Raw genomic sequence first — 22,579 nt, 5'->3', positions numbered from 1 at the left:
GCCTGGGAGCCCTCCCTCAGGCTGATTCAGCCTCGGACATGAAACCTACAGGAGGCGACATGACTGATGGCTGAAAGAGAAAGGAACGCACCTGATTCGTCAGACTGACAGCCAGGAGCCCCCAAAACACAAAGTATCATCGTGAAGACAGAAGCATCTGCCGGGAAAAAGAAAGCTCCATCAGCAGCCCCTAACAGCGCAGACCGATGGGCAGAATGTGAAGCACAAATGTGGTTGTACTCTTTCTAGTAGCTGCGTTAAAGCAGGAAAAAGAAGTAGGTCAACTTAATTTTAGTAACGCATCGCATTTAACCCAATAGATCCAAAATATTATCATTTCAAGCTGCAACCAATATGAAAACTATTAATGAGCCTTGGCTGGTGTGGCTCAGTGGACTGAGCGCCAGCCTGCGAACCCAAAGGTCGCCGGTTCAATTCCCAGTCAGGACACGTGCCTGGGCTGTGGGCCAGGTCCCTGGTTGGGTGCGTGGGGAAGGCAATTGATCGATGTGTATCTTGCTCATGGATGTTTCTGTCCCCCTCTCCCGTCCTTCCCTCCTCTCTAAAAATAAATAAAATCTTTATAAAAAGAAAACTATTAATGAGATTTGGTTCTTTTAAATTAAGTCTTTCAAATCCATTGTTTTGTGCATTTTATACTCACAGCCCATCTCGGTCTGGACCAGCCATATGGCCACACATGGCCACTGGCCACCACGCAGGCACGCAGGGGCTCTGACCTATCCCCAGGCATTTCTAGGTGCATTCATGACGCCTTTCGGTGGCCGCCGAGCCGCGGAGCGGGATCCGAGGGCTCCACCTGGGGCTCCTGCCGCCGGCCAGAGTAGGTGCCTCACAGGCCACGGGCGCGTCGTGTCGGCCGGGGCCCCCACACGGCAATGATACCGCTGAGCGGGCCCTCGGAGGGCCGCGTCCCAGGCAGCCGCGTCGAGCGCGGGAAACTTGGCACGCCCCGTTCTCTGTTCCGGCCTCTCACAAACTGTGCTCCCTGCCTCCCACACACTGACCTCTGACGTATCTCTACACTCAACCACGGCGGTGGGGTCAGCAGTCGTTCTAGATCCAGGCTGGAAGGGGGGTAACACACAGGCTTCCCGCGGGCCACATCCCCCGCCCCCCCCCCCACTCACATGCCACCACGCGCAGGGCCTCCCAGGGCTTGGGACAGCGGTCGTTTTACAATTGTTAGTCTGAGACCTTCATTCGTGTCTGCAACTCTCCCCGGACGCTCAGCTCCACCAGGGAGGGTCAGCATCCTCAGGCTCGATAATTATTCAACGATGCAAGTGTGGAAACACTGCCACCCTTTTTAGGGGAGCCTGGCTGAGTCAGGAAGGCATGACCACGATACTGAAGTACTAATAGGATCTGAGCGATGCTCAAATGGGCCAGTTCCGTGTTTGCAGCTAAGATGTCTCTGGGGGCACCTGCCGCCCCTGCTCACCTGCCGCCCCTGCTCACCTGCCGCCCCTGCTCACCTGCTGCCCCTGATCCGGACTGGGAGGGTTTGAAGAGCAGGAGTGTCTGCCTCCTCTATCCTGGTGCCCAGCTCTGCTCCGGATATTTGATGGAGCTATTGGTTGCGTAAATGGATGATTCCAAAAAGAAACACAGGGCCCCAGGGGGGCGCAAGCGCCTTTAGGTGAACTTCATTTACAGTATGAAAACCCTTGACTTGGGTGCTCAAGCACGTTTCTACTTTTGGGTTGGAGGATGGAATAGTTCGGGCCCAGGAAACTGAGGTCCTTTGTTCCAGGACCAAAACTTTCCAGTTTGACATTTCGGGGGGTTCTCCTCTCCAGTCCCCCTAGAACAGAGAGGAAAGGGCAGCCCAAGACCCGGGGCAGCGGGAGAGCGGTCCGCCTCGGGGGCCGGCTCCGCTCCGAGGCGTCGTGATCCAGCCCGGGATTCCGCGCCCGCCCGGGCCCCGCGGAGCCCCGCCCCCTGTCGCCGCGCCGCCGCCGGAGGCCGCTCGGAGCTGCGCGAACATGGCCGAAGTCGGCGAGGACAGCGGGGCTCGCGCCCTGCTGGCGCTGCGCTCGGCGCCCTGCAGCCCGGTGCTGTGCGCCGCCGCCGCCTTCCCCGCCGCCGCGGCCCCGGCGGCCCCGGGACCCGCCACCCCGTCGCCGCCGCCGCCGCCGCCCGCCCAGCCCCCGCCGCCGCCGCCGCCGCCGGGCGCGATCGCGGGGGGCGCGGGGGGCGCGGGCGCGGCGGGCGAGGCCGCGGTGGCCGCGGCGGCCGCCTCCGTGCGCCGGAGCCCGGGGCCCGCGCTGGCGCGCCTGGAGGGCCGCGAGGTCGAGTTCCTCATGCGGCAGCCGAGCGTCACCATCGGCCGCAACTCGTCGCAGGGCTCCGTGGACCTGAGCATGGGCCTGTCGAGCTTCATCTCGCGGCGCCACCTGCAGCTCACCTTCCAGGAGCCGCACTTCTACCTTCGCTGCCTCGGCAAGAACGGCGTCTTCGTGGACGGGGCCTTCCAGCGGCGCGGGGCGCCCGCCCTGCAGCTGCCCAAACAGTGAGTGCGGCGCGCGCCCCCGGCCCCGGCCCGGTGCTCGTCCAGCGTGGCCGCGGGGCCGCGTGGGACTCCGCCCGGCCTGGGCCCCGCCGCGCCCTGGACCGCGGGGTCGCCCCCGCACGCGCTCGCGAAACGGGTCGCGTCCGGTGGCGTCGCCAGGAGCGCTGCGGGCTCCACCGGAAGGCGCGAGCCCCGGGCGGGAGGGCCCGGCCTGAACCCTGGGCGGCTGGGGCGGGGAGGGGACCCCCCGTTCCGAGGGAGGGCGCGGGGACGGGGCGCGGGTGTGGACACTCGGGCCGGGGGCCGGCGCGGCCGGAGCAGGAAGGGAAAACCGCAGGGCCGGGGGCCGCGCAGGGCGCCGCGGGGCGGCGGGGCCGCTGACGCCGGGAGCTTGAGCAACATCCCCGCGTTCCTTCCGCTCTTCCCTTACTTTCGCCTCTTCCGGTTCCCACGCGCGCGCTTGTCCCCCGAGATCTCAGCTTTCTCGGGCCCAGGAGAAAGCCCACGTAACTGCTCACTTCCTCTCGGGCACTTTCTTTTTCTACGGAGTGATTGCTTTTCGCTCCGCACTGATGTTTACATTTCTCAGCGCGCTTCGCGTTCCGGAGGCCTGGTGACCGCCTGGTGACTCTTAGGCGCTCCCTGAGCCCGGGGACCTTTGCGGGGGTGAACCCCAGGGCCCAAGGCCGCTTCTTTAGACCTCCCCTTTTCCAGGGTCTTGGCTTGTTGGCTTGTAAATAGTGTATTGAATAATCTTCAAGGGCAACATCAACAATGACTCACTCCGTGTTGCAGACATGAAAGGTATGTATTTAGGAAAATCAGCCCTTGATGAATAATTAAATTTGTCCTCCCTCACGGTTGTAATTACCGGGTCCCGTCTTCTCCATAACCTTCACGCCTTCCCCATTCTGGGGACCGGCCTCTGCCGCGGTGAGCAAGCCCGAGTAAACAGCGCCCGCCCCTCCCTGCCCGGCGGCTGTTAGAGGCCGGGTTCTGCCCGTGCGCTTTTTGTGACTCAGGTTCTGCTGGTGCCGCGCGCAGCGGGCCCCGCCTGGCTGTCGGGTAGGTGCGCGCCCGCCCAGGGCCTGCCTGCATCTGGAATGCGCCAGTATTTTCTCTAACTGGAGGGGTAGAAATGTTCGCCAGAGGGGCCCTCCGATCGTTGGCTGGACAGGCCACACCATGTCTGTGGTCTGCGAAACGGTTTGGTGTTTATTGGGCTTTGCAGGTTGACTCGCTTGGAGCTGGACGTCTCGGCTGACGCATCCCGGAGCCCCCGGGCGGCGCTGGCAGCCGGGACAGCCCCGCTAGCCCCGCTAGCCCCGTCCTGCGGGGCTTTGCCCCCTGCGCCTCTCGGACCATACGGCTGTGGCGGTGCTTCGGGGCAGCGTCCACGTGGACAGTGATGTTGAATTTACAAGAGCGGGAGCGTTAGGTGGATGTCCACATGTGCCCTCCTGGAAAGGGCTGTTTGCTTCTGAAAACTGCCACAGCCTGGTGACGAGCGTGTTAGCGGGGGGAGCATCTTACACGCTTTCTGAAACTTACACTCAAGGACTTGCGTATGTGGTGTGGGCCGTTTTAAACTTCCCTTCTGAGTTAGGTCAAGGGTGTTTGGCCTCTCACGTGGAAAGTAGTCAAGATTTTAATGCATTCAGAGCAAGGAAGTCGAATGTGTACATTTTTGTCGCTCTGTGAAAGGTGACTGACTTTCCAGGAGTGGCAGTAATTATCATCTTTCCCCTCAGGCTTTGGTACAGTTTTGCCATTAATAGTCGATGTAATGAGTTTCTTGACCACAGATTTGAAAGCCCTGCTGTCTGGGGGTCTAGTTGACGAGGCCTGGATTTAGTGGGTGCAGTGGCGTGAGGCTTGGCTTTTTGATCTGCACACCCTCTCCCCATGCTCGTCACCCGCTTCCCCAGCTATTGGGTTAAGGCCCGGCTGGCTTTATCTCTGTCCCCACCCATCTCTCCTGCCCAAGACATTTGGGAGCAAATCACAGTTGTGTCACTCTGCCTGTAAATACTCCCATAAAAGATAAAGATTGTTTTTTTTAAACCTAACCACAGTGTCATTATCACACCTAAAAAATTAATAACAATTTCTTACTATTGTCAGCCCCCCAGTCAGTGTCTGGATTTCCCTTCCTGTTGCTTGGGAGTTTTAGGGGTAGGTGTTTGAACTGGGAGCCGGGCGGGTCAGGTGCAGACCCTGCCATTGGCTGGAGTGTCCGCACGTCTCTTCCGATCTGCGTGCCCCATCCGTCCCTCTTCCCCTCCAGCCGAGGAAGCCAGGCCATGGCCCTGCAGGTGCCCCACAGTTTGCTTCTACAGACAGCCCCCCATCACATCCTTGAACACATCCTCTCCCGGGTCACTCCTGTAACTTGGTGATGGGACCGAGAGAGCTGATCAGACTCAGGTGTGATGGTTTGTCTTCCAGAACGGCTCATAGGCTGTGGGCGGTGCGTGTGTCTGTTGGGAAGCAAAGTCTCCCCGAGTGGCTTTTTGGTCCTTGCCTCAGCCTGTGCCTTGCCCCCTGAACCGTTGTAGTTCCCTTTGGCTCCTGCTCTGCTGTGCTAACACGCTCCACCCTCTGAAAGACACGCTGTGAATGGCAGCTGTTACGGATCACGGCTTCTGCACATGTACCGTGATAAATAGTAATTAATTGTAACCACCAAAGCTTTTTACTACATAAATAATTGGTTTAGGCCCTATGAAAACATACAGAGCATAGTTTCTCATTACTGTGTCAACCGGTCACTCAGAGACGGTCGAGTTAGTTACTAACCTTCATACAAGTAGTTATTAGATTGAAATTCTTTTGAAACTGATTGGAAAGTGCCCTAGACCTAGTGAAGGCAGCCGGGATTAACCAAATGCTCACTACCCGGCAACCTGGGAAACGGAAACTGGGTTCCTTTCCTCCTTCCCCGCTGGCCCCTGCCTCCCCCAGGCCCTCACACGACCCGACGCTGCGCTCCGGGTGTTTGGTCCAGGAGTGGGCACGTGTGCGGAGCTGGGTTTGGACTTGGACAAGAGAGGGTGTCAGATCGGTCTGTCTCCAGTGCCCCAAACTGGGAGCCGTGCAGGCTGTTTCCATGGGGAGAAAAGAGCTGTGACGAGGGAGGACGGTCAGCATGATGTGATGTGTGCAGACCCAAGGGCCATGGAGACCACGTGGGAGACGGGTGCTCAGGCCTGGCCCGCTGGGACCTGGACGGGAGGGCCTGGGGGTGGAGGGGGAGAGCGTGAGCCCAAGCAGAAGCTGTGCCCAGACAGGAGACGGCCTGAGTTGGCCCAGAGCAGCGGTACCGTCTGCAGGAGCCGCTCAGGCCCCGAGGCCAGTCTGCGCTGTTGGTGGAGACGCAAAATGGGGCCACTCTCTAAACAGCCGCTTTGCTGCCAGTTAGAAGTTACTTTGTATCCTGTGTATCTGCTCAAAGTTAGGCTGTGGTCGTGTTCAAAACTTCCTATAACAAGGTTTCTGGGAATGTAGCGAATTGGAAGCCAGCCCGTGGAATCTGGTAATAAAACCGGCTCCAGAGCCTGTAGTTCACCCGGAGAGTTTGGGACTTATCACCCACACAGAAAAATGTATATCGTATTTTAGAAGTCAGTCCATGGGAAGGTCACGCAGTGTATGTGTGGCTGGCTTTATAGTTCATTTACGGAAGCCGAGGGGCCGGGACGCGTCCCTGCTGAGAGGGTGTGAGGCAGAGTTCCCACGGGGCTGTGTCCCCGCTCTGGGCAGGACCAGCCCCGTCTAAGTCACGTGCGGGGAGGGAAGGGACCCGCTGTACAGCGATTCACTCCCGGCTGCTGGCAAGTCTTGTGAGTGTCAGGGGATAGATTTGCTAAATTAATGACAACTCCAATTACAGCAACACCTCATTTCCATAATTACCCTGCGTTTAAAGCATTTCATATTAAAATGAGAGGATTACATAAAATGCTTTGACTCTGATTTCCTGGAAATAGACCCTTGCGTGGTAACTGACTGAGAGACTTGGCAGTTTGTTTTCATTGCTCCTCCCATTTTTCAGGAGTTTCTAGTGTCCTAGTCAAGTGTCGCTGGGTGATTAAAAAAGGAAGGACAACGGGATCCGTGTGTGACGGGGCCCAGGCGGGCATGCTGGGTGTTGTCCGCGGGTGGGACCTGAGGCCATGAGGGCACTGTGCTGGCTGGTCTGCTGGGACTGGCCCCATGGGCGGGCCTCGCGGGACCCCCTTGTAGACCATGGACCACATGGGCTTCCCCTGGACGCAGGAGGATGGGCCGGTGTGGGGTGCGTGTTACTTAGAGGGAACACTTCCAACATCCGGGCGTGAGCCCCAGCCGTGTGGCTTCTCTCTCCAAGGAAATGCGTGGCAAGGGGAGGGATGAAGACATGTGTTGCCTCCGTCGCCCGCAGCATTTTTCAGCACGCGGTCTCCACGTGTTTCCTCGGAGGCCACTCGCTCCCAACAGGCGTGTGCAGAGCGCGGGCCGCCCTGCTCGCGACCTAAGGGGCCACCCAGTGTCCGCGGCGCCAGGCCCTGGGCCTCCGCAAAGGCCCCAGTGTTTCTGGGGGTCTGCCCTAACATGCCACCTGCATTTCAAGGTACTCTGTTCCCCTGGGTACCCCACACCTGTGTTTATTCCCGCGGGTCTCAGCTGTTCGGGCTAGGACCCCAGCTTTAGTGATGTGGGATCTGTCACCCTCACCATGTGAGAAATTAACCTATTCAAAAATAGCTATTGTAAACCTATTCAAAAACAACATTTACAAAACATTTTACGAGAAATAACTATTTACCAAAACAAAAGAAGTTTAGGAGGAGGTGTTTGGCTTTTGTGAGCATTTTCACGTCCCCCCGTTGCTGCTTCTGCTTCCAGGGCACAGAGGAAGCCCCGCCTGCGCGGGGGCTGCTGCCCCGCGAGGAGAGTCAGGACCTTTGATACCCCTCCCAGACTCCTCAGCTGGTGGTCTTACAGGGCACAGCCATGTGCCACCTAACTTCACCCGTGGCCTTCTGTACTGTCACGCTGAAACCCATTGCTCTGGCTGCATTTTGAAGACATCTTTCACCTAAAGGGTCAGGCTTTTTGATATAGTTTTTAGTTGATAAACTTGCTTTAAAAGTTGAGTGACACATTTTTTGTAGAAGTAAAAGTCATATAATATAGTTATTGGCCTTATTAGCATCTTGCGATACGATCTGGCTTACATTTAGTATTTTGTGTGTGTCGATTCTTGATTATTTCAGATGGGACTATCCATCTTGTCAATTATTTGTTGTTTCCCCAGAACCAAGTGGGGTACGGTGGCCACAGGTGTGGGGCCACCGGGAGAAAGGCAGGGTGGGGGTGGACGTGGAACTAGGCCTGTCCTCAAGGATGCCCATGACATGTGACTTTATGGGAAGGTCTCTCGTCTGGGATCTTTCCTGAACCTGTTCTGGGCACACGTCTAACAGACGGTGCCACTTGATAGACATCCCCTCTCCCCCCCACCCCCCAGTCTGGTCTTTTTCTCGGTGAGTAGCTTCCTCTCTCCCTCCTCACAGTAAATTAGTGTCACAGAGGATAAACGACCTTTTGTCTATGCTGAAAAAGCTTTACTTTCTGTGATTTGTCAAAAACAAGGGGTCTCACGGTGCCTCCCACCCCCCACCCCCCCACAGACCACAAGGCCCTGCCTCACGGGCATTTCGGGCTTGGGGGCAGTTAGAGGGCTCAGGAATCATCACACAGCCTCCTGCTGGAGGCTTGAGCCACGTCTCTGAGTGAGCTGGGCGGGGGGGCCTGCTGCGGGGAGCCCGAGACGCCCAGTCGCGTAGCCGGCTGCGGGAGGACGGCGGCTGGAGCGGGCGCGCCCGGGCCCGGGAGCCGCGTGGGGCTCAGGCTCGGGGCCGCACGTGCCCGGGCGGCCGGTCGTGAGGGAGCCTTCCGGAAATGCTTTGGCTCCAGTTGGCCGATGCAGTTAACGAGCCTCCTAGAGGCTACCAGGGAGCTAGGGCTGGAAATAGTCAGTGAAAAATAATTCCGAACCCATTTGGAAAGAATGTTAAAGTGAAATCTGATGAAACTCACAGCAGAGCGGCCGGGCTGGAGGCCATGAGGTGCTGTGGATAGGAAATCTGCAGAGGCCTGTGTTCCTCCCCCCACCCTTGGGGACATCGCTGACCCATCTGTTTGGCAGGTATGTCCCTGAAGCTGGGAACAGTGACTCATGACTGCCAAGGAAACGTCATGCCTGTAGGATGTCACCTCCCTCTGCCTGGGCTCCATACACACCAGGAACATTCACGCCCTGACTCAGCTCCCCACCGGCATGAGTATTCAGCTTTCTTAGCAATGAGGTTTTGCTCTGTAAACTGCGGTGAGAACAGATTTTCCAGGCCTGCTCAACCTGGGGTTCACCAGCAGGGACCCCGGGGAGAGGCCAGAACTTTCTGCAGGGGAACAGTGTTCTGTGTCCGCACCACCCAGTAGGGACGGCTGGTGTTCCCAAATAGCAAGAGGGGTCCCGCTGCCCACGGCCGCCCTCCAGGCAGAATTCCAGAAACAAAGGTTTGGTGATACAGGGAAGAAGTCTTCACTCAAAAGCCTCGTGATTTTGGAAGAACAGCTGTCCGCACTCAGTATCACTTAAGCCTACCAACTAAGGCTAAACTTTTTAAGTCCCAAGTTCCCCTCCCCATCCCCCTGTTCTTCTCAGTTATCTTTTTTCTATAGGCTTCGTTTATAAACTAAAACAATGTAAGGTAGGGAAGCTGCACAATCGGAAGAAAGGCAGGCTTCTGCCTCGGGGCTCGTCCCCTCTAGCACACCCAGAGCGTAAGGCTGCCCCCCTCGGCCAGGCCAACCCGGCCCGAGGCGGCGCCCCGAGTGCCTGCCCACCTGAAATGCCCTCTGTTGGGAAACACAGGCAGCTGCGGCCCCACCACCCGGGCGTCCTCCAGGAAGGAGCCCCGAGCCCCCCAGGGCCCGCGTGTGTTTCCGCACTTCTCGCCCACAGTCCCACGGGCTCCGGAGGCGTCAGCATCTCGGCCCGGCCCGGCCTGGACTGCTCTCCGCTGCCTCGGCAAACCTCTCCCACGGCCTCTCCCTGCTCCCCGGTGGTCTGATCAGATCTCTCTCTGTCACTAGTCATGGGCGGCTAATGTGACTGAAGAACTGAATTTTGTTTAGTTTTCAAATTAATTTAAAGGTAAATGGCCACAGGTGCCACTGTCCCTGAAGAGGTGGCAGGTCTGTGGAGTCCCAGGCTCCTGGGTGTGGCCGCTGCCTCAGTGGGCCCCATTGTCCTCCGGGCACAAGCACCGTTTCTGCAACTGGCTTCCAGGTGCGCGAGGCGAAGCAGGTGTGGTCTGGCCTGGGGGCCTCAGGCGACCCCACAAACAAAGCCAAAGCTGTCCGCAGTCACAGGTGTGCAGGGGGCACCGGCAGCCCGGCTCTGGCTGGACGGCTCTTGTCGCTGAGTCAGTTGACCGGTGTCTCTGGTTTGTGCCACTTGGGAGGACACAGACCAGTTAGGACACATGGCTCCCCGTCCCATCATCACCTGATGACTAAAGCCCAGGGGGAAGTGCGGGGACCTGAGGGATGGTCCCCGTGGGTGGTGGACGAAGGGAGGACCCAGATTTGCTGTGGCGGATGGTGGGGGGGGGGGCGGTTCAAAAAGTCTCTGTGGGCCTTGGCAGCCCTGGGCGTACTGCACGTAGTGGGCATTGGTGGGCTGCGTGTGAGCCCCGCTCCTGGCTAGCAGCGTTGTCGTCCTGTCCTTGCCAATGTGTCCAGTCCTTTATAAACAGATATGTGCGTGTCACGTGTGCCTGCCTGTCCCTGTCTGCTGCCTGCATGGACGCCTCTTCATTACCGGGGGCACTTATCAGCGTGGCTGATCCCTGTACGGTGTGACTGCTGAGTCGTGTGCGTCCCCTCTGGGAGCTGGGAGCTCCGGGAGGACACAGTCTCACTGCCTGGTACAAGCACAGTGCCGGGCACGGGAGACGCTCACCGTGGATCCCTTGGATAACGGTTTACTCATGTGTCCGATCTCCCGTCTGCTGCTGGCTGTTCTCTTAGACAAATGCCAACGTCTTGCTCACGGAAAGTTCCAAAATGGCTGTTTCCAATGAGCGGTCAGAAAACACCTCCCCCACACCAAGGATCAGGGCTGGGCTGGCCCGGGACACCCGGGGCCCCCTCCCCTGCCTCGTCAGCCGCTCTAGGGGGCCGTGGGGGCACTGTCGACAGGCAGGCCCGCAGGTGGCAGCTCTCACCCTGCTTGAGTGCCAGTTACCAGAACTGGGTGCAGGGCCCCCCAGGAGAGGGCCGTGGGCCGGGAAAGGGAAACGTGGGGAACAACCAACCCAGCTCGGCCCCAGTTAGACCTGGTCGGCAAACCACAGTCTGTGACCACAGTCTGTGAGCCAAGTCCTGCCGGACTCTTGCTGTTACAAATAAAGTTTTATCAGAACAGCCACATTTCTCTGCTGTCTGGCTGCTTAGCTGAGACAGACCGTGTGGCCCATAAACTAAAATATTCACAGAAACGGTGTGCACACCCCGACTCAGACCATCCGACTTCACCCACGTCAGCACGTCCTGCTGAGATCAGTCCAGACCTTCCTCTGGCTGGTCTTCTCCGTTAGAGCCCTGTATTTTCAGTAAGTTCTGTTCAGCCCTCGGAGATTTCTGCACTTGTTTGAGGGGTGGTTAATGTGACTAGGGCCTTCTTTTCTTCTTTCCTGTTTTCTGAAGGGTCAGGGCTTCCACACGGCAAAGGGGGCCTCCGTGTGTGTGTGTCTGTTTCTTTTCCATTCTTTGGTATGGGCTTTATAATACTAATTTAACTCCTTAACTTCCCATTGGAAGACTAGGACAAATACTTCCCAGACCTCCCCTGCCCAGGTGCGTCGATTCCCGGCCTCCCGCCACACGCAGGCGCCAGTCCTCCCCGCACGTGGGGTGCCCGGGGGCGGGCGCTGTCTGCCACGCCCCTGGCCCTCGGTGCTACCGCGTGTTTCCTAAGCAGAAGCACGTTTCTGTGTCCATAGTGCTGTCGTTAAACTCGGGACATTGCACGTGGCTACGAAATTCTCATCTCCCCCGCAGCCCTGCTTTGTCACTTGTCCCGACAGCATCCCTGTGGCCTTCCCACCCACCCAGGGCCCAGCCCAGAACTCAGCCTGGCCTTCGGGGCTCCTGTCTCCTAACCCGGGAGCAACTCCCTGCCTCCCTTCTTCTAGAGTGACCTTGACATTTTTAAAAGAAAGCAGGGCAGTTATTTTATCGGGTGTGTCTCCGTGTAGATTCACCTCATTTGACCAAATCCTGGTTAGATTTGGGTTGAGCACCTTTGAATCGCGAGGGAGGGGCCTCGTGGCACCACTTAGACACCAGTGCCTTCGGGGGAGGCACCATGGGGGGCTTGCTTCAGGGGTGTCAGGCTTCTGCAACAAATAGTTGCTGTTCTTCCTCTGTAATTAAATCGTTATTTTTGAGATTCAGTCCTGGAATGAAATACTAATTTTGTATCCAGTCACATTGTTTTTTCGTAAGTTTCTTAATTCAGTCCGCCCGTGAGTTTTCTAGGTCCTGATCTTCGGCTGCAAATAGAAGTGCCTTTGTCTCCCTTCCACTCGTGCGTGACTGATGTCCTTTTGTTGTCTTGTCGAGCCGCCTGGAACCCCCAAATGCCACCGGGTAGGTGTCGGAACGGACGCTTCTTGTGTCCAGCCTGAGCAGAAACGCAGCCGAGGCATTCCCAGCAAGCACGCTTTGCTGTGTGGAAGCCGCTTCCTTGAAGCGACCTCCCGGTGCCTCCGGAGCTGGCGTCCCATGGGCAGTGCCGTCCCGTTGTTCTGTGGGGTTGGTGGTTGTGTGTGTGGCTGCTGCACCCGAGAGCTGTGGGGGCAGGACTCTGCCTTCCAGGGTCACTCCTGTAGCCCCCGTACCTGCCACCATGCTTGGCACATCGAGGGCGCCCTGTAATTTGCTGGAAAAGTGAATAAACAAACAGGACAGATCTGGATGCAGACACCTCTGGCCAAAGGAAGTGACCCATCGTTATGGCAGCTTAGCTTTCGACAGGGGTGGCTTGACCTCCCAGCCCGTGCCCTTGGGCAGGTGACCGAGTCTCAGGCTCCTGTCCCCTCGTCTGCAGTGTGGGCACACGGCCTGCTTCTGGGGTGATTATGAGAAATTGATGGAGCAAAGGTGGCATGTCACAGGCCTCACCCCGGTGCTGGCGCACACGTGTCTTCACCATGTGGCCACGCCATCATTGTCAGTGCTGCTGTCATTGTGACCTTGCCGGAGAGGGACTGTGGTCGCTCCCCAAGGCAGCTGGTATCCGAAGTGAGATCTGAGTGGCTGGCATGGACACTGGGGGGGGGCCTTGAACTGATTGCAGTGGAGCAGATGGGCCCCCTCAACACCAGGGGCCATGGGGGTCACACGGTGGTGCTGGTGGGAGAACGGGCCGGGCATCATCCGGATCCCCCTCGGCCCTTATGGTGGTCCCGTCAGAGCGGAATAGTGGGTTCGTTTCCCATTTCTCCGGGCCGCCTCTCCGAAGACTGGGAGCTCAGAGTCCCGGACCCGGAGTCGGTCTGAGTGACCTCTGCAGGGGCAGGACAGAGGGCTCTGACCTCCGGCCTCGGAGCCCCTGCGGCCCCCCGGTGGCCCTCACTGCTGCGCACTGGGGCGCGGGCATTTTCCAAAGGAGAAGTTGTGAATTGGAGAAGCAAACCCGGAACTGGTTAAATAATTCACGGGTGTTTCACGGTGTTGAAAAGAAGCAGGGAAGCACAAAGGATAACTTAACACGTATTTGTGTACCCGCGGAGAATGAGCACTTGCTTACATCTTGTCGTATGTTTTAAGTCTTTACAAGAGAGACAGACAGACAGACAGACAGACAGGAACAGTGGCACTGCACATGCCCCTATGGTCTCCTGTGTCTCCTCCCCACCCTCCCCGCCCGTTCTCTCCCTCCTCTGGTCCTTCCTCCTACTTCCCACACACACAGATGTCCGGGGATATGTCGCATTGTCTGTGCATACACGTGTGTGTGTGTGTGCGTCTGTGTGTGTGTGTGTGAGACTTACGCCAACGGTGTCAGCCATCCCTTCGTTACCCAGTGTGTGGTCCCCACCTCTCCAAGTGACTTCCTGGGTGATGCTGTCAGACACAGTAACTGGAACCCGGCCCTTCCCTGCTGCACAGCCTCCGTCCCCCCGTTCTGACCGGTGGCTCCCTCGCTCCTCCGTGGCCTTGCTGACCTCCAGCGTGCGCCGGGCCAGCAGGAAGCCCGTCCGGGTCTCTGGTGGAACATCACTGCCCGCTCCGCGCTCCCCCACCCCACCATGGGGGCACAGGCCTCGTCTCCGGCCGCCTTTCCTGAGCTCCTGGCTAAGTAACACAGGACCCAAGTGCCCACCCCAGCCTTGCGGGCGCAGAGGTGAAGTGGGGCCAGGTTCTCAGAACGTGGACCAGACCCGGGCCTCCCTGAAGAGCCAGCAGCAGGCCGGCTCCCCCAGAAGGGCTGGGCGCCCGTCCCCGTGTGTCGGCCCAGCGTCTGCGCTGCCTGCTGCTGTCACCTGCCCTCCTCCTGTGTGCCCGTCCCGGGACCCTCTCACGCCCTCAGCCGTGTCTGGGACCACTCATTCTTCAGGGCTCTTCCTGCTACTAGACCTCTGACCTCCCAGGGACTGAACGGCCGTTCCAGCATTTGGGGGTTCCGTGCTGCCTTCCGGTGCTGCGTTTTCTGATCAATAGTTTATCGGGTGTTATTGTAACACCTGTTCACCTTCGTCTGCTAACATTTTTCAGAATCATAATTGCGCTTTCCTCACTGGCATCTGAGAAGCCAGGAGAGGTGGATGTGTTTTTAACAAGATAACTTAAAAAGTGGGTAAAAATTTAAAACTCAGTAACTTTTCTTTGGAGAATTTATCTACACAGAGTGAGCCCTGGCCAGTGAAGCTCAGTGGGCTGGGCGTCACCCCACAAAGCAAGAGGTCGCCAGTTCGATCCCCGGGTTCAGTCCCAGGTTGGGGCGCGTGCGAGGGGCAGGCCCTCGATGGTCTCCCCTCCTTTCTCCCTCCCTTCCCCTCGCTCTAAAAATAGATACAGGCAGACCTCTCTACTCGTCACGTTTTGACAAGAAAAAAATGTTTCGGCGCCGGGCGCTGGCTCGGCACCTGTCGCGCCTGCTGGGACTTGGGGGGGTCCCGGTGGGAGCAGACGCTGCCCCGCTCGCCCTGAGCTCCGGGACAGGTGACCAGAGTACGGGGGGACCGCCGTAAACAACGGGCCTTTAAAGCAGCGGCAGCAGCAACGTGGCGGCTCCCCCGGAGGGTTCCAGTGGAAAGTCAGAAGTCTTGAAATCTAAAGCTTATTTGGGAGCTTATTTGTGTCGGTCTGCTCTCTCTAGTTTTCTTAAAAGTCAAAATTCTTCAGTGCCATTTGTTTTCAGAGGAGCCCATTTTTAAGAGAAAACAAAAGAAAAAGCGCACGTTAGCTTTCGTGCTATTTATCTGTGTAGCCTTTATATATCCAAACCCACGTGCGCAGAAAATGTGGGAAACACAGGCGTGTGTGCAGAGAAGCGCCAACGCCCCTGTCCCCCAGCGGTGACCACCGTTGCTGTCCCGCGCTTTCCTGTGTCTGCTCCCAAAAAAGAAAGAGGAAGCCGGCGCTGAAACTGGGCCTCTGGGACTTCCCAGCTGCGGGTGCCTCGTCCCCTCATCCCCTCGCTCCCCACTGTCTGTTTAGATGAGGAGGTGGGGGCTCAGCTTGGGCGCTGCCCGCCGCCGAGAGCTTAGCAGAAGGGTCGGGACGCAGCCGGGCTCACGAACCGCTGTCCCTGGCAGGCTGGCTCCTGGCTCCTGCCGCTCAGGGCCTCGTGGCTAGTTCCCGCTGCTCTTCTCGGAAGGAACCTCTCCAGGAGGCTGTTTCCTCCAGGAAATAACGTGGCTGCTTTACGGCGTCATTGACCTCCGCTGCAGTTTCTTCAGAGAGCTGAGAGGTGGACCTGAGCGTCTTCTGCCTGAGTCCGTGATGGGGAGCAGATGCCGTGCGGGCCCAGGCGCAGACCGGGGAGCTGGGGGAGGTGGCCCCGGCCCAGGGAGGGGGTGACCGTTTCCCTCACCCCGTTCCCTGTGATGGGCGTGCAGGGTGTTTGCATTTGCTGGTTTTATCCAGCACGCTGGCAGGCTACACAAACCCTCGGGGGAGAGAGGTCGCTGGGAACTTAGGGCCCTGGGCTGGCTGTGGGGGAGGGCGGGGACCCAGCAGCAGAGGGTCTGGCTCGTTTTTTTTGTTGCTGTTTCTGAGAAAACTGTCAGGAGGGATGAATAGGCCGCAGGCTGTGGAGAAATCCTGGGACCGACCGTGCGATCTGCATAACAATGAGGCCACTTTAGAGCCCCGGGCCGCTGGAGCCCGCCCTCTGCCTCCGCCATTGTTCAGCGTCCTTAAGCAGTTTTATGACCCAGTTTTCCCAAATGGATAATTTCTTCTCCTTGATACTAAAATACACTCAGACTTGGGAACGCGTAGGAGCCGTGGTTTCAGGAGTTTGAGGAGCGGCCCCTGGAATTCCTTCCTCTGCCTCCCCGGCTGCTTGCGTGGGAAAGGCTGCGCCGCAGGGCGCTGAGCTGTGTTGGGAGGGCCCGTTTCCCCTCGGAGGGCGGAGGCTCCCTTTCCCCACGTCCTCCCAGCCCTGGTGAGTGGGGGACAGTGGGAGCTGCCCGGGGGCCTTTCCTCCGCCCAGGCCCTGCTTTCCTGCATCTGAGCGCTGGGTCTTTGAAGGCCTGCGTCTTAAGCCAAATAAAGGCCTTTTCAAACTCCGCCTGGTGCTGATGCGGCTGTCCTGTGTTTTGTTTGGGGCTTGAGCCGGGAAGGCAGCGAGGTCTCTAAGTGATGCCCCGTTGCTGTGTAAACATTCTCTGGTTGCCAGCGATGATCGCAGGCTCCCTGGGAACTGGCGGACTTCCTGACTCCAGGCCGGCTTGTTTTATCAGTGGCTGCTGACTGGGGGAGATCAGCAAATGCAGGTGGGAAAGCCCGCTCTCCTGGCAAGGCTGGACAGGTCAGAATGGAACTTGACCTTGAGTTGCCCACAGTAGTTTTTCCTGTTGAGTATGGATTTTACGTGACAGAAGGACAACGAGGGTGTCATAAAAATATGGGAATTTGCTCCAGATGGTATTAACTTCAACTTTTGTGTGATCTGGGGAAGAATTTTCTCCTGAATATTTCTGTGGTGAAGCCATGGCGGCCAGCGTCAGCTGACAGTGAGGTGTGGCCCACCCTCCTGCCTCCCAGCCCATGGGCGTGTGTGCCGGCTGCAGGGGGAATGGGGGGCCGGGGGGTGCTGCTCCTCCTGGCCTCTCCCACTCGGTGCGTTTGGTGTGGGTAGTGGTCAAATGCAGCTTCTAGAAGGGAGGCCAGTGGAAAATACTCCCAGAAGTCACCAGAGGAGCACTCGGTGGCTGGTGACACTGGCGCCCAGGTCCTTGCATCCTCTGGTGCCTATTGATGCCGGCCCTGGATGCCCCGCGCTCCTCCCGCCCCCTGGGTGCCCCCCCCAGCCTGTCCCGCCCCGGCTGTGCCGCGCTCCTGTGGTCCTCGCCGGCGGCCCCGTCACGTCCGTTTCTCCTTTGCAGCAGTGAGCCCATCGCTGAGTTCATTTGCCGCCTCGGCCGGGAGCACTGTCATTTATTTTTGCCCCTGGGGCCTGCGAGGGCCAGGCACCTACCAGTGCTTAGTGACCGTGTGCTGGCGAGTTAGAGCCTGAGCGCGCAGAGCGTCCAGGCCGTCTCCAGGCAGCCGCGCTGGGGGGGCGGGGGGGCGGCCAGGGAGGCCTTTCGCAAACTTGACCTGCTGCACCACTGCCGCCCTGCCCTGAGGGCTCTGCCTTCACCCAGAACACCGTCGTCTCCTGCAAAGCCGGGGCACGGTGGGGCCGCAGCGGCCAGGCGCCGCGGGGTCTGCCGGGCACCCAAACCGGGAAGTTTCAGAACTTAAACGTGGTAAATGGTGAAATGATTTTGCCACAATAAATTTTAATTCACGATTTAAAACATTTCAAATGGCATATTATGCCTTCGGCTTGAACATCAGGCAGTGAAGTCCCACCTGTAGCAGCGCCTCCCAGTGTGGGACCGCCTGGGGCTGCCCTCGTGCCCTCCACAGCTCACCGGGACGGTGGGCACGGCGACTCCTCCCGCCTCGCACGGCAGCACATGTGGGCTCCTGGGGTTCAGCACCCCGTGACTCTGTAGGGGGGGCCAGTGTCATTTGATGCCCAAGGAAGAACAGGCAGGAGAAGTAACTCCTTACAATTACATTGTAAAGAAAACTTCCAGGCAAGACGGCGGCCTCGGCAGACACGGCCACCCCCTCGCACGGCCTCCTCAAGATCACAGCTGAAATGCAGAACCGCTGTCACTCAGAACCGTCAGAAATCGAGGTGAATGGCTGTCTGACAACCACGGAATTACAGACCCCACACCCACCCAGACGGGTCGGAGGGGCAGCAACACGGACCAGGCCGTTCCTTTCTCACGTGTGGGGGATAAAATTCAGGAGGAGTCCCAGCCCAGGGTCCCAGGGCCAGGAAGATACATCCCCACAACTTCCGGCTGCAGAAACCAGCGGGGACTGAGTCAGTGGAAGAAACTGCAGGAGCCCCAAGCAGTTCCTCTCAAAGAGCCCACCCATGGCCTCACCTGCGCAGACTCGCTCCCTCTGAGCCCCAGCACCGGGGGAGCAGCTTGAACAGCACCAGTGGCATAAGGCAGGGACTGAGGTGTCTGGCGTGAAGGCGAGCAGGGGCCACTGTCCTTTTTCAGAACCGTCCCCCTACAGAGCCACAGAGCCAGCAAGCTGGTGCCGTATCTGAGACTGTCAACCTGGCTAACATTGTTTGAGCCACCCTGGAGATCCATAGAGACTGCACCCCACCCAACTTATGGGCCCACCCAGGCTGCTTTCCCATGTGAATGACTGGTCTTGGCTCAGGCCGCACAACTTCCTAAATCCTCCCAAACAAGCAACAGCCGGCCTCAGTGAGCCCCAGGCCTAGCACCAGCAGCAGCCGGCCTAGATTCACAGCTTGGCTTCACCTGGGAATCTCCAAGCCCAGCACAGGTAGCAGCCATCTAAGATAGCTTTATAGCTCAGGCAGGATGGCCCCAGGCAAGACACAGGTGGGGGCTGGCATTGGTCTCCACCACCCAGGAAACCCCAGAGCCTTCATGCCCAGTGGACAGCTACAGACCACAATGGAGCACCAGCACCCCGCCCCTGCACAGCTGATCCTCCACGGAGGGTGGAGGTCAGTGGTCATAGCCAGTTCTTGCAGCTGACTGGCCTGGGTAAGTCCCTCCCATTGACCTGCCAACAGCAACCAAGGCTCAACTACAAGAGGAGGGTGTACTCAGCCCACATGAAGGGTGCACCTCAAGTACCCAGCTTGGGTGATAGGGGAGGCTGTATCACTGGACCCTACAGGACACCCACTACATTAGGCCACAGTACCAAGACAGGGAGTCAAAGCAGCTCTATTTTATACATAGAAACAAATATGGGGAAGCAGTCAAATTGAGAAGGCAAAGAAACATGGTCCATATGAAAGAACAGATCAAAACCCCAGAAAAAGAGCTAAACGAAATGGAAATAAGCCACTTATCAGATGCAGAGTTCAAAACACTGGTTATAAGGATGCTCAAGGAACTCAGTGAGGACCTCAGCAGCATAAAAAAGATCCAGTCAGAAACAAAAGACACGCTAATTGAAATAAAGGACAATTTACAGGGAAACAACAGCAGAATGGATGAAGTCAAGATTTAAATCTATGATTTGGAACACAAAGAAGTAAAAAAGCAACCAATCAGAACAAAAAGGGGGAAAAAAAGAATCCAAAAACATGACGGTAGTGTAAGCAGCCTCTGGGACAACCTTAAGAGGTCCAACATTCACATCATCGGGGTGCCTGATGGAGAAGAAGAAGAGCAAGAAATTGTAAATCTATTTGAGAAAATAATGAAGGAAAACTTCCCAAATTTGGTGAAGGAAATAGACATACAAGTCCAGGAAGCAAAGAGAGTCCCAAACAAGCTAGACCCAAAGAGGACCACACCAAGACACATCGTCATTAAAATACCAAAAGTTCAAAATAAAGAGAGAATCTTAAAAGCAGCAAAAGAAAAGCAATTAGTTACCTACAGGGGAGTTCCCATGAGACTATCATCTGCTTTCTCAAAAGAAACTTTTCAGGCAAGAAGAACCTGGCAAGCAGTATTCAAGGTGATGAAAAGCAAGGACTTACAACCAAGATTACTCTATCCAGCAAAGCTATCATTTGGAATGGAAGGGCAGGTGAAGTGCTTCCCAGACAAGGTGAAGCTAAAGGAGTTCATCATCACTAAGCCATTATTATAAGAAATGTTAAAGGGACTTACTTAAGAAAAAGAAGATCAAAACTATGAACATTAAAATGACAATAAACTCACAACTATCAACAACTGAATCTGAAAAATAAAAACAAAACCCAACTAAGCAAACCAGAATAGGAATAGAATCATAGGTATGGGGATCATTTGGAGGTTTATCAGCTGGGAGGGGGGAGGGGGAGAAATGGAGAAATGGTTCGGGGACTAAGAAGCATAATTGCTTGGTACAAAATATACAGGGGGAAGTTAAGAATAATGTAGGAAAGGGTGAAGCCAAAGAACTTACATGCACGACCCATGGACATGAACTAAGGGGGGGTGGGATTGCTGGAGGGAAGGGGGGTACTGGGCAGAGGGGAGCAAAAGGGGGAAACTTGGGACAACTGTAACCACATAATCAATAAAATATACTTTTAAAAAAGACTATTTTTCTAAGAGCAAGAGGGAATTCAAGGGAAGGGGGTGTTTGCCCTGCCCATGGGAGGCCAGAGGGCCGGCCGCTCGGGCGGAGGCTGCGTGCGCGCTGCGCTGCGGAAGGCCACGGGCGGGCGTCCCATGGGCGTCCCAGCTGGTAAATGGCGTGACTGAGTGCCTTTCCGGAACGACTGGAAGTGCGCCGAGGGTGGGCATCCATGTATGTTACTTCTAAGCCCCACCCCTGCTTTTCACGGGGAGCCTTTCCTAGGCAGTTGCCGCGGGTGCACCGTGCCACTGGCCCCTGTGGGCAGCCTGCGGTTACTCAGGTTCTTGTTTGTCGCTGAGTCGTGCAGTGAGCAAGTGGTTGGTAACTGGTCAGCTTGGCACACAGAAGGCGTGACGGGGCTGGTGCCTCAGAGCGCGGCGCCCTTAGGGTCTCACACACACGCGTGACACGGCAGCATGTGGCCCCCTCCCCTAGAGCACACCAGGCTCCCTGCGAGCCCAGCGCTGACATGGAGCCGGTCGGCCGGCCCCCGCTCCGGCTCCCGCCCCCGCGGCCCCGCCAGCCTGCTCCTGGCCCTCGGGTTCCCGTGAGCGTGCTCTGGGGGGCAGTGAGGCCCGCGCAGCATGACAGGGCGTGGCTCCGCCTGGGCCCCCGCTGGAGGTGACAGCACAGGTGTTTGAGGACATTCGTGTCCATCCCCGTGCACAGAGGAAACTGACGTCAGCGCCAGCCAGGGCCCTAAGGAAAGCGGAGCCAACACGGCGCCGGCGCAGCGGGCTCCAGAGCTGCCGCGCGCGTCACGCACGTGGTTCGCGTGGCCACCACGGGCCAGGGCGGCAGCCTGCGGGCCGCCTTCTCCTCTGTGCCTCACCCCGCGCTCTCCCCGCAGGTGCACCTTCCGCTTCCCCAGCACGGCCATCAAGATCCAGTTCACGGCGCTGTTCCAGCAGGAGGAGGCCCCGGCCTCGCCCCTGCGGCCGCTCTACCCGCAGATCTCCCCGCTGAGGATCCACATCCCGGAGCCCGACCTCCGCAGCCTGGTCAGCCCTGTCCCGTCGCCGACCGGCACCATCAGGTGAGCAGCCCTGGCCCCGGCCCTGGGACCGAGCAGCTCACGGGAGGGGAACGCGATGCAGGTGCTCGGGGCCCTGTGCGGGGTTTGGTGTGTCTCCGGAATATCGCACGTGGGTGGAAATCCTGAAACTGTCTGAAGAGCGTCAGAGGGCCTGACTCCTTAACTAAGTCTCTGAGAATTCTCTGTCAAGGGGTCACTACCTCATTCGTCACTGCCAGTGAGATAGTGCGTATGTTATGGCCTTTGAAAGCAAGCACAGGCACTTTTTTAGGACAGTGAAGGCATTTTAAAGTGATATTTGTACACCAGGATTTGCTGAGCTTTGCGGAGGTCCTTTGTGAAGTTTTAGAAATTAATGGAGATTTTGAAGAACGGAAGGTCCCTAAGCTTCTCTTCCTCGGCACACTGCCGTTGCCTGGGGCGGCTCCGGCGGGACGGACCCCCAGGGGCCTGTGCAGTGACAGCCACGGGGCGGCTGTGGGGGCGCTGGCGTCTGACGACCGTGTCCTGCCTCCGCAGGGCCCCACGCCGTCTCCCCTTGCTCGTACCCTGAAGGCGTGTGTTCGCGGGTCAAGAGTGAATGCATTTTAAACTAGTTTATTGCTTCACTGGGGACATTTTAAAGCGAAACTGGCTTTCTTTCCTTTACCGCGTGTGCAGCCCTGACACCGCGTGACCACGCGTGTGCTCAGTGATGGCACCTGGTTCCTGCCGGGGCCCCAGGCATCTCCAGCGGGTCTGGTGCATCCGGGGCGGGCCAGCCCCATGGGGAAGGCCCAGGCCTCTGCAGGGGTCTCAGGGCACAGCTGTGCTCGCAGCCCCCCCTCGGTGGCCCCTGTGTCCCCCCCCCAAGGGGCACATGTGGAACCTGGGGCTGGGACTCCTGGTGACAGCGCGTCACCTGTGCCTCTGTTTCCATGTGTTCTCGCTGTTTTCTCAGACGTCTGACGTGAGTCTCATGTAAAGCGTGATCACGTGCTGTGGGAACGCTCTCACAGTTACCTGCATGTGTGTAACACACGTGGTAAAAACGGTGTGTCATGGAAGGGTGCAGCCCCTTTGGAGACCAGCCCGGCAGG

General features: G+C 57.8%; 1 protein-coding gene across 1 annotated transcript in view; it reads left to right on the top strand.

The window, feature by feature from the left end:
- Positions 1–1,975: 1,975 nt before the first annotated feature.
- The window catches only part of FOXK1 (forkhead box K1), a 32,773-nt gene continuing 12,169 nt past the window's right edge, over positions 1,976–22,579 (top strand). The window contains exons 1-2 of the mRNA XM_090288674.1: positions 1,976–2,536; positions 21,315–21,500. Of these exons, the coding sequence (XP_090144800.1) occupies positions 2,010–2,536; positions 21,315–21,500 (713 nt within the window). The 5' untranslated portion in view covers positions 1,976–2,009. The remainder of the gene's footprint in view (positions 2,537–21,314; positions 21,501–22,579) is intronic.

This window comes from Furipterus horrens, unplaced genomic scaffold (assembly GCF_987537825.1).
Source record: "Furipterus horrens unplaced genomic scaffold, mFurHor1.1.pri manual_scaffold_10, whole genome shotgun sequence".
NCBI lineage: Eukaryota > Metazoa > Chordata > Mammalia > Chiroptera > Furipteridae > Furipterus > Furipterus horrens.
Note: the sequence above shows the minus strand (reverse complement) of the source record. Positions and strands in the feature narration are given on the sequence as shown.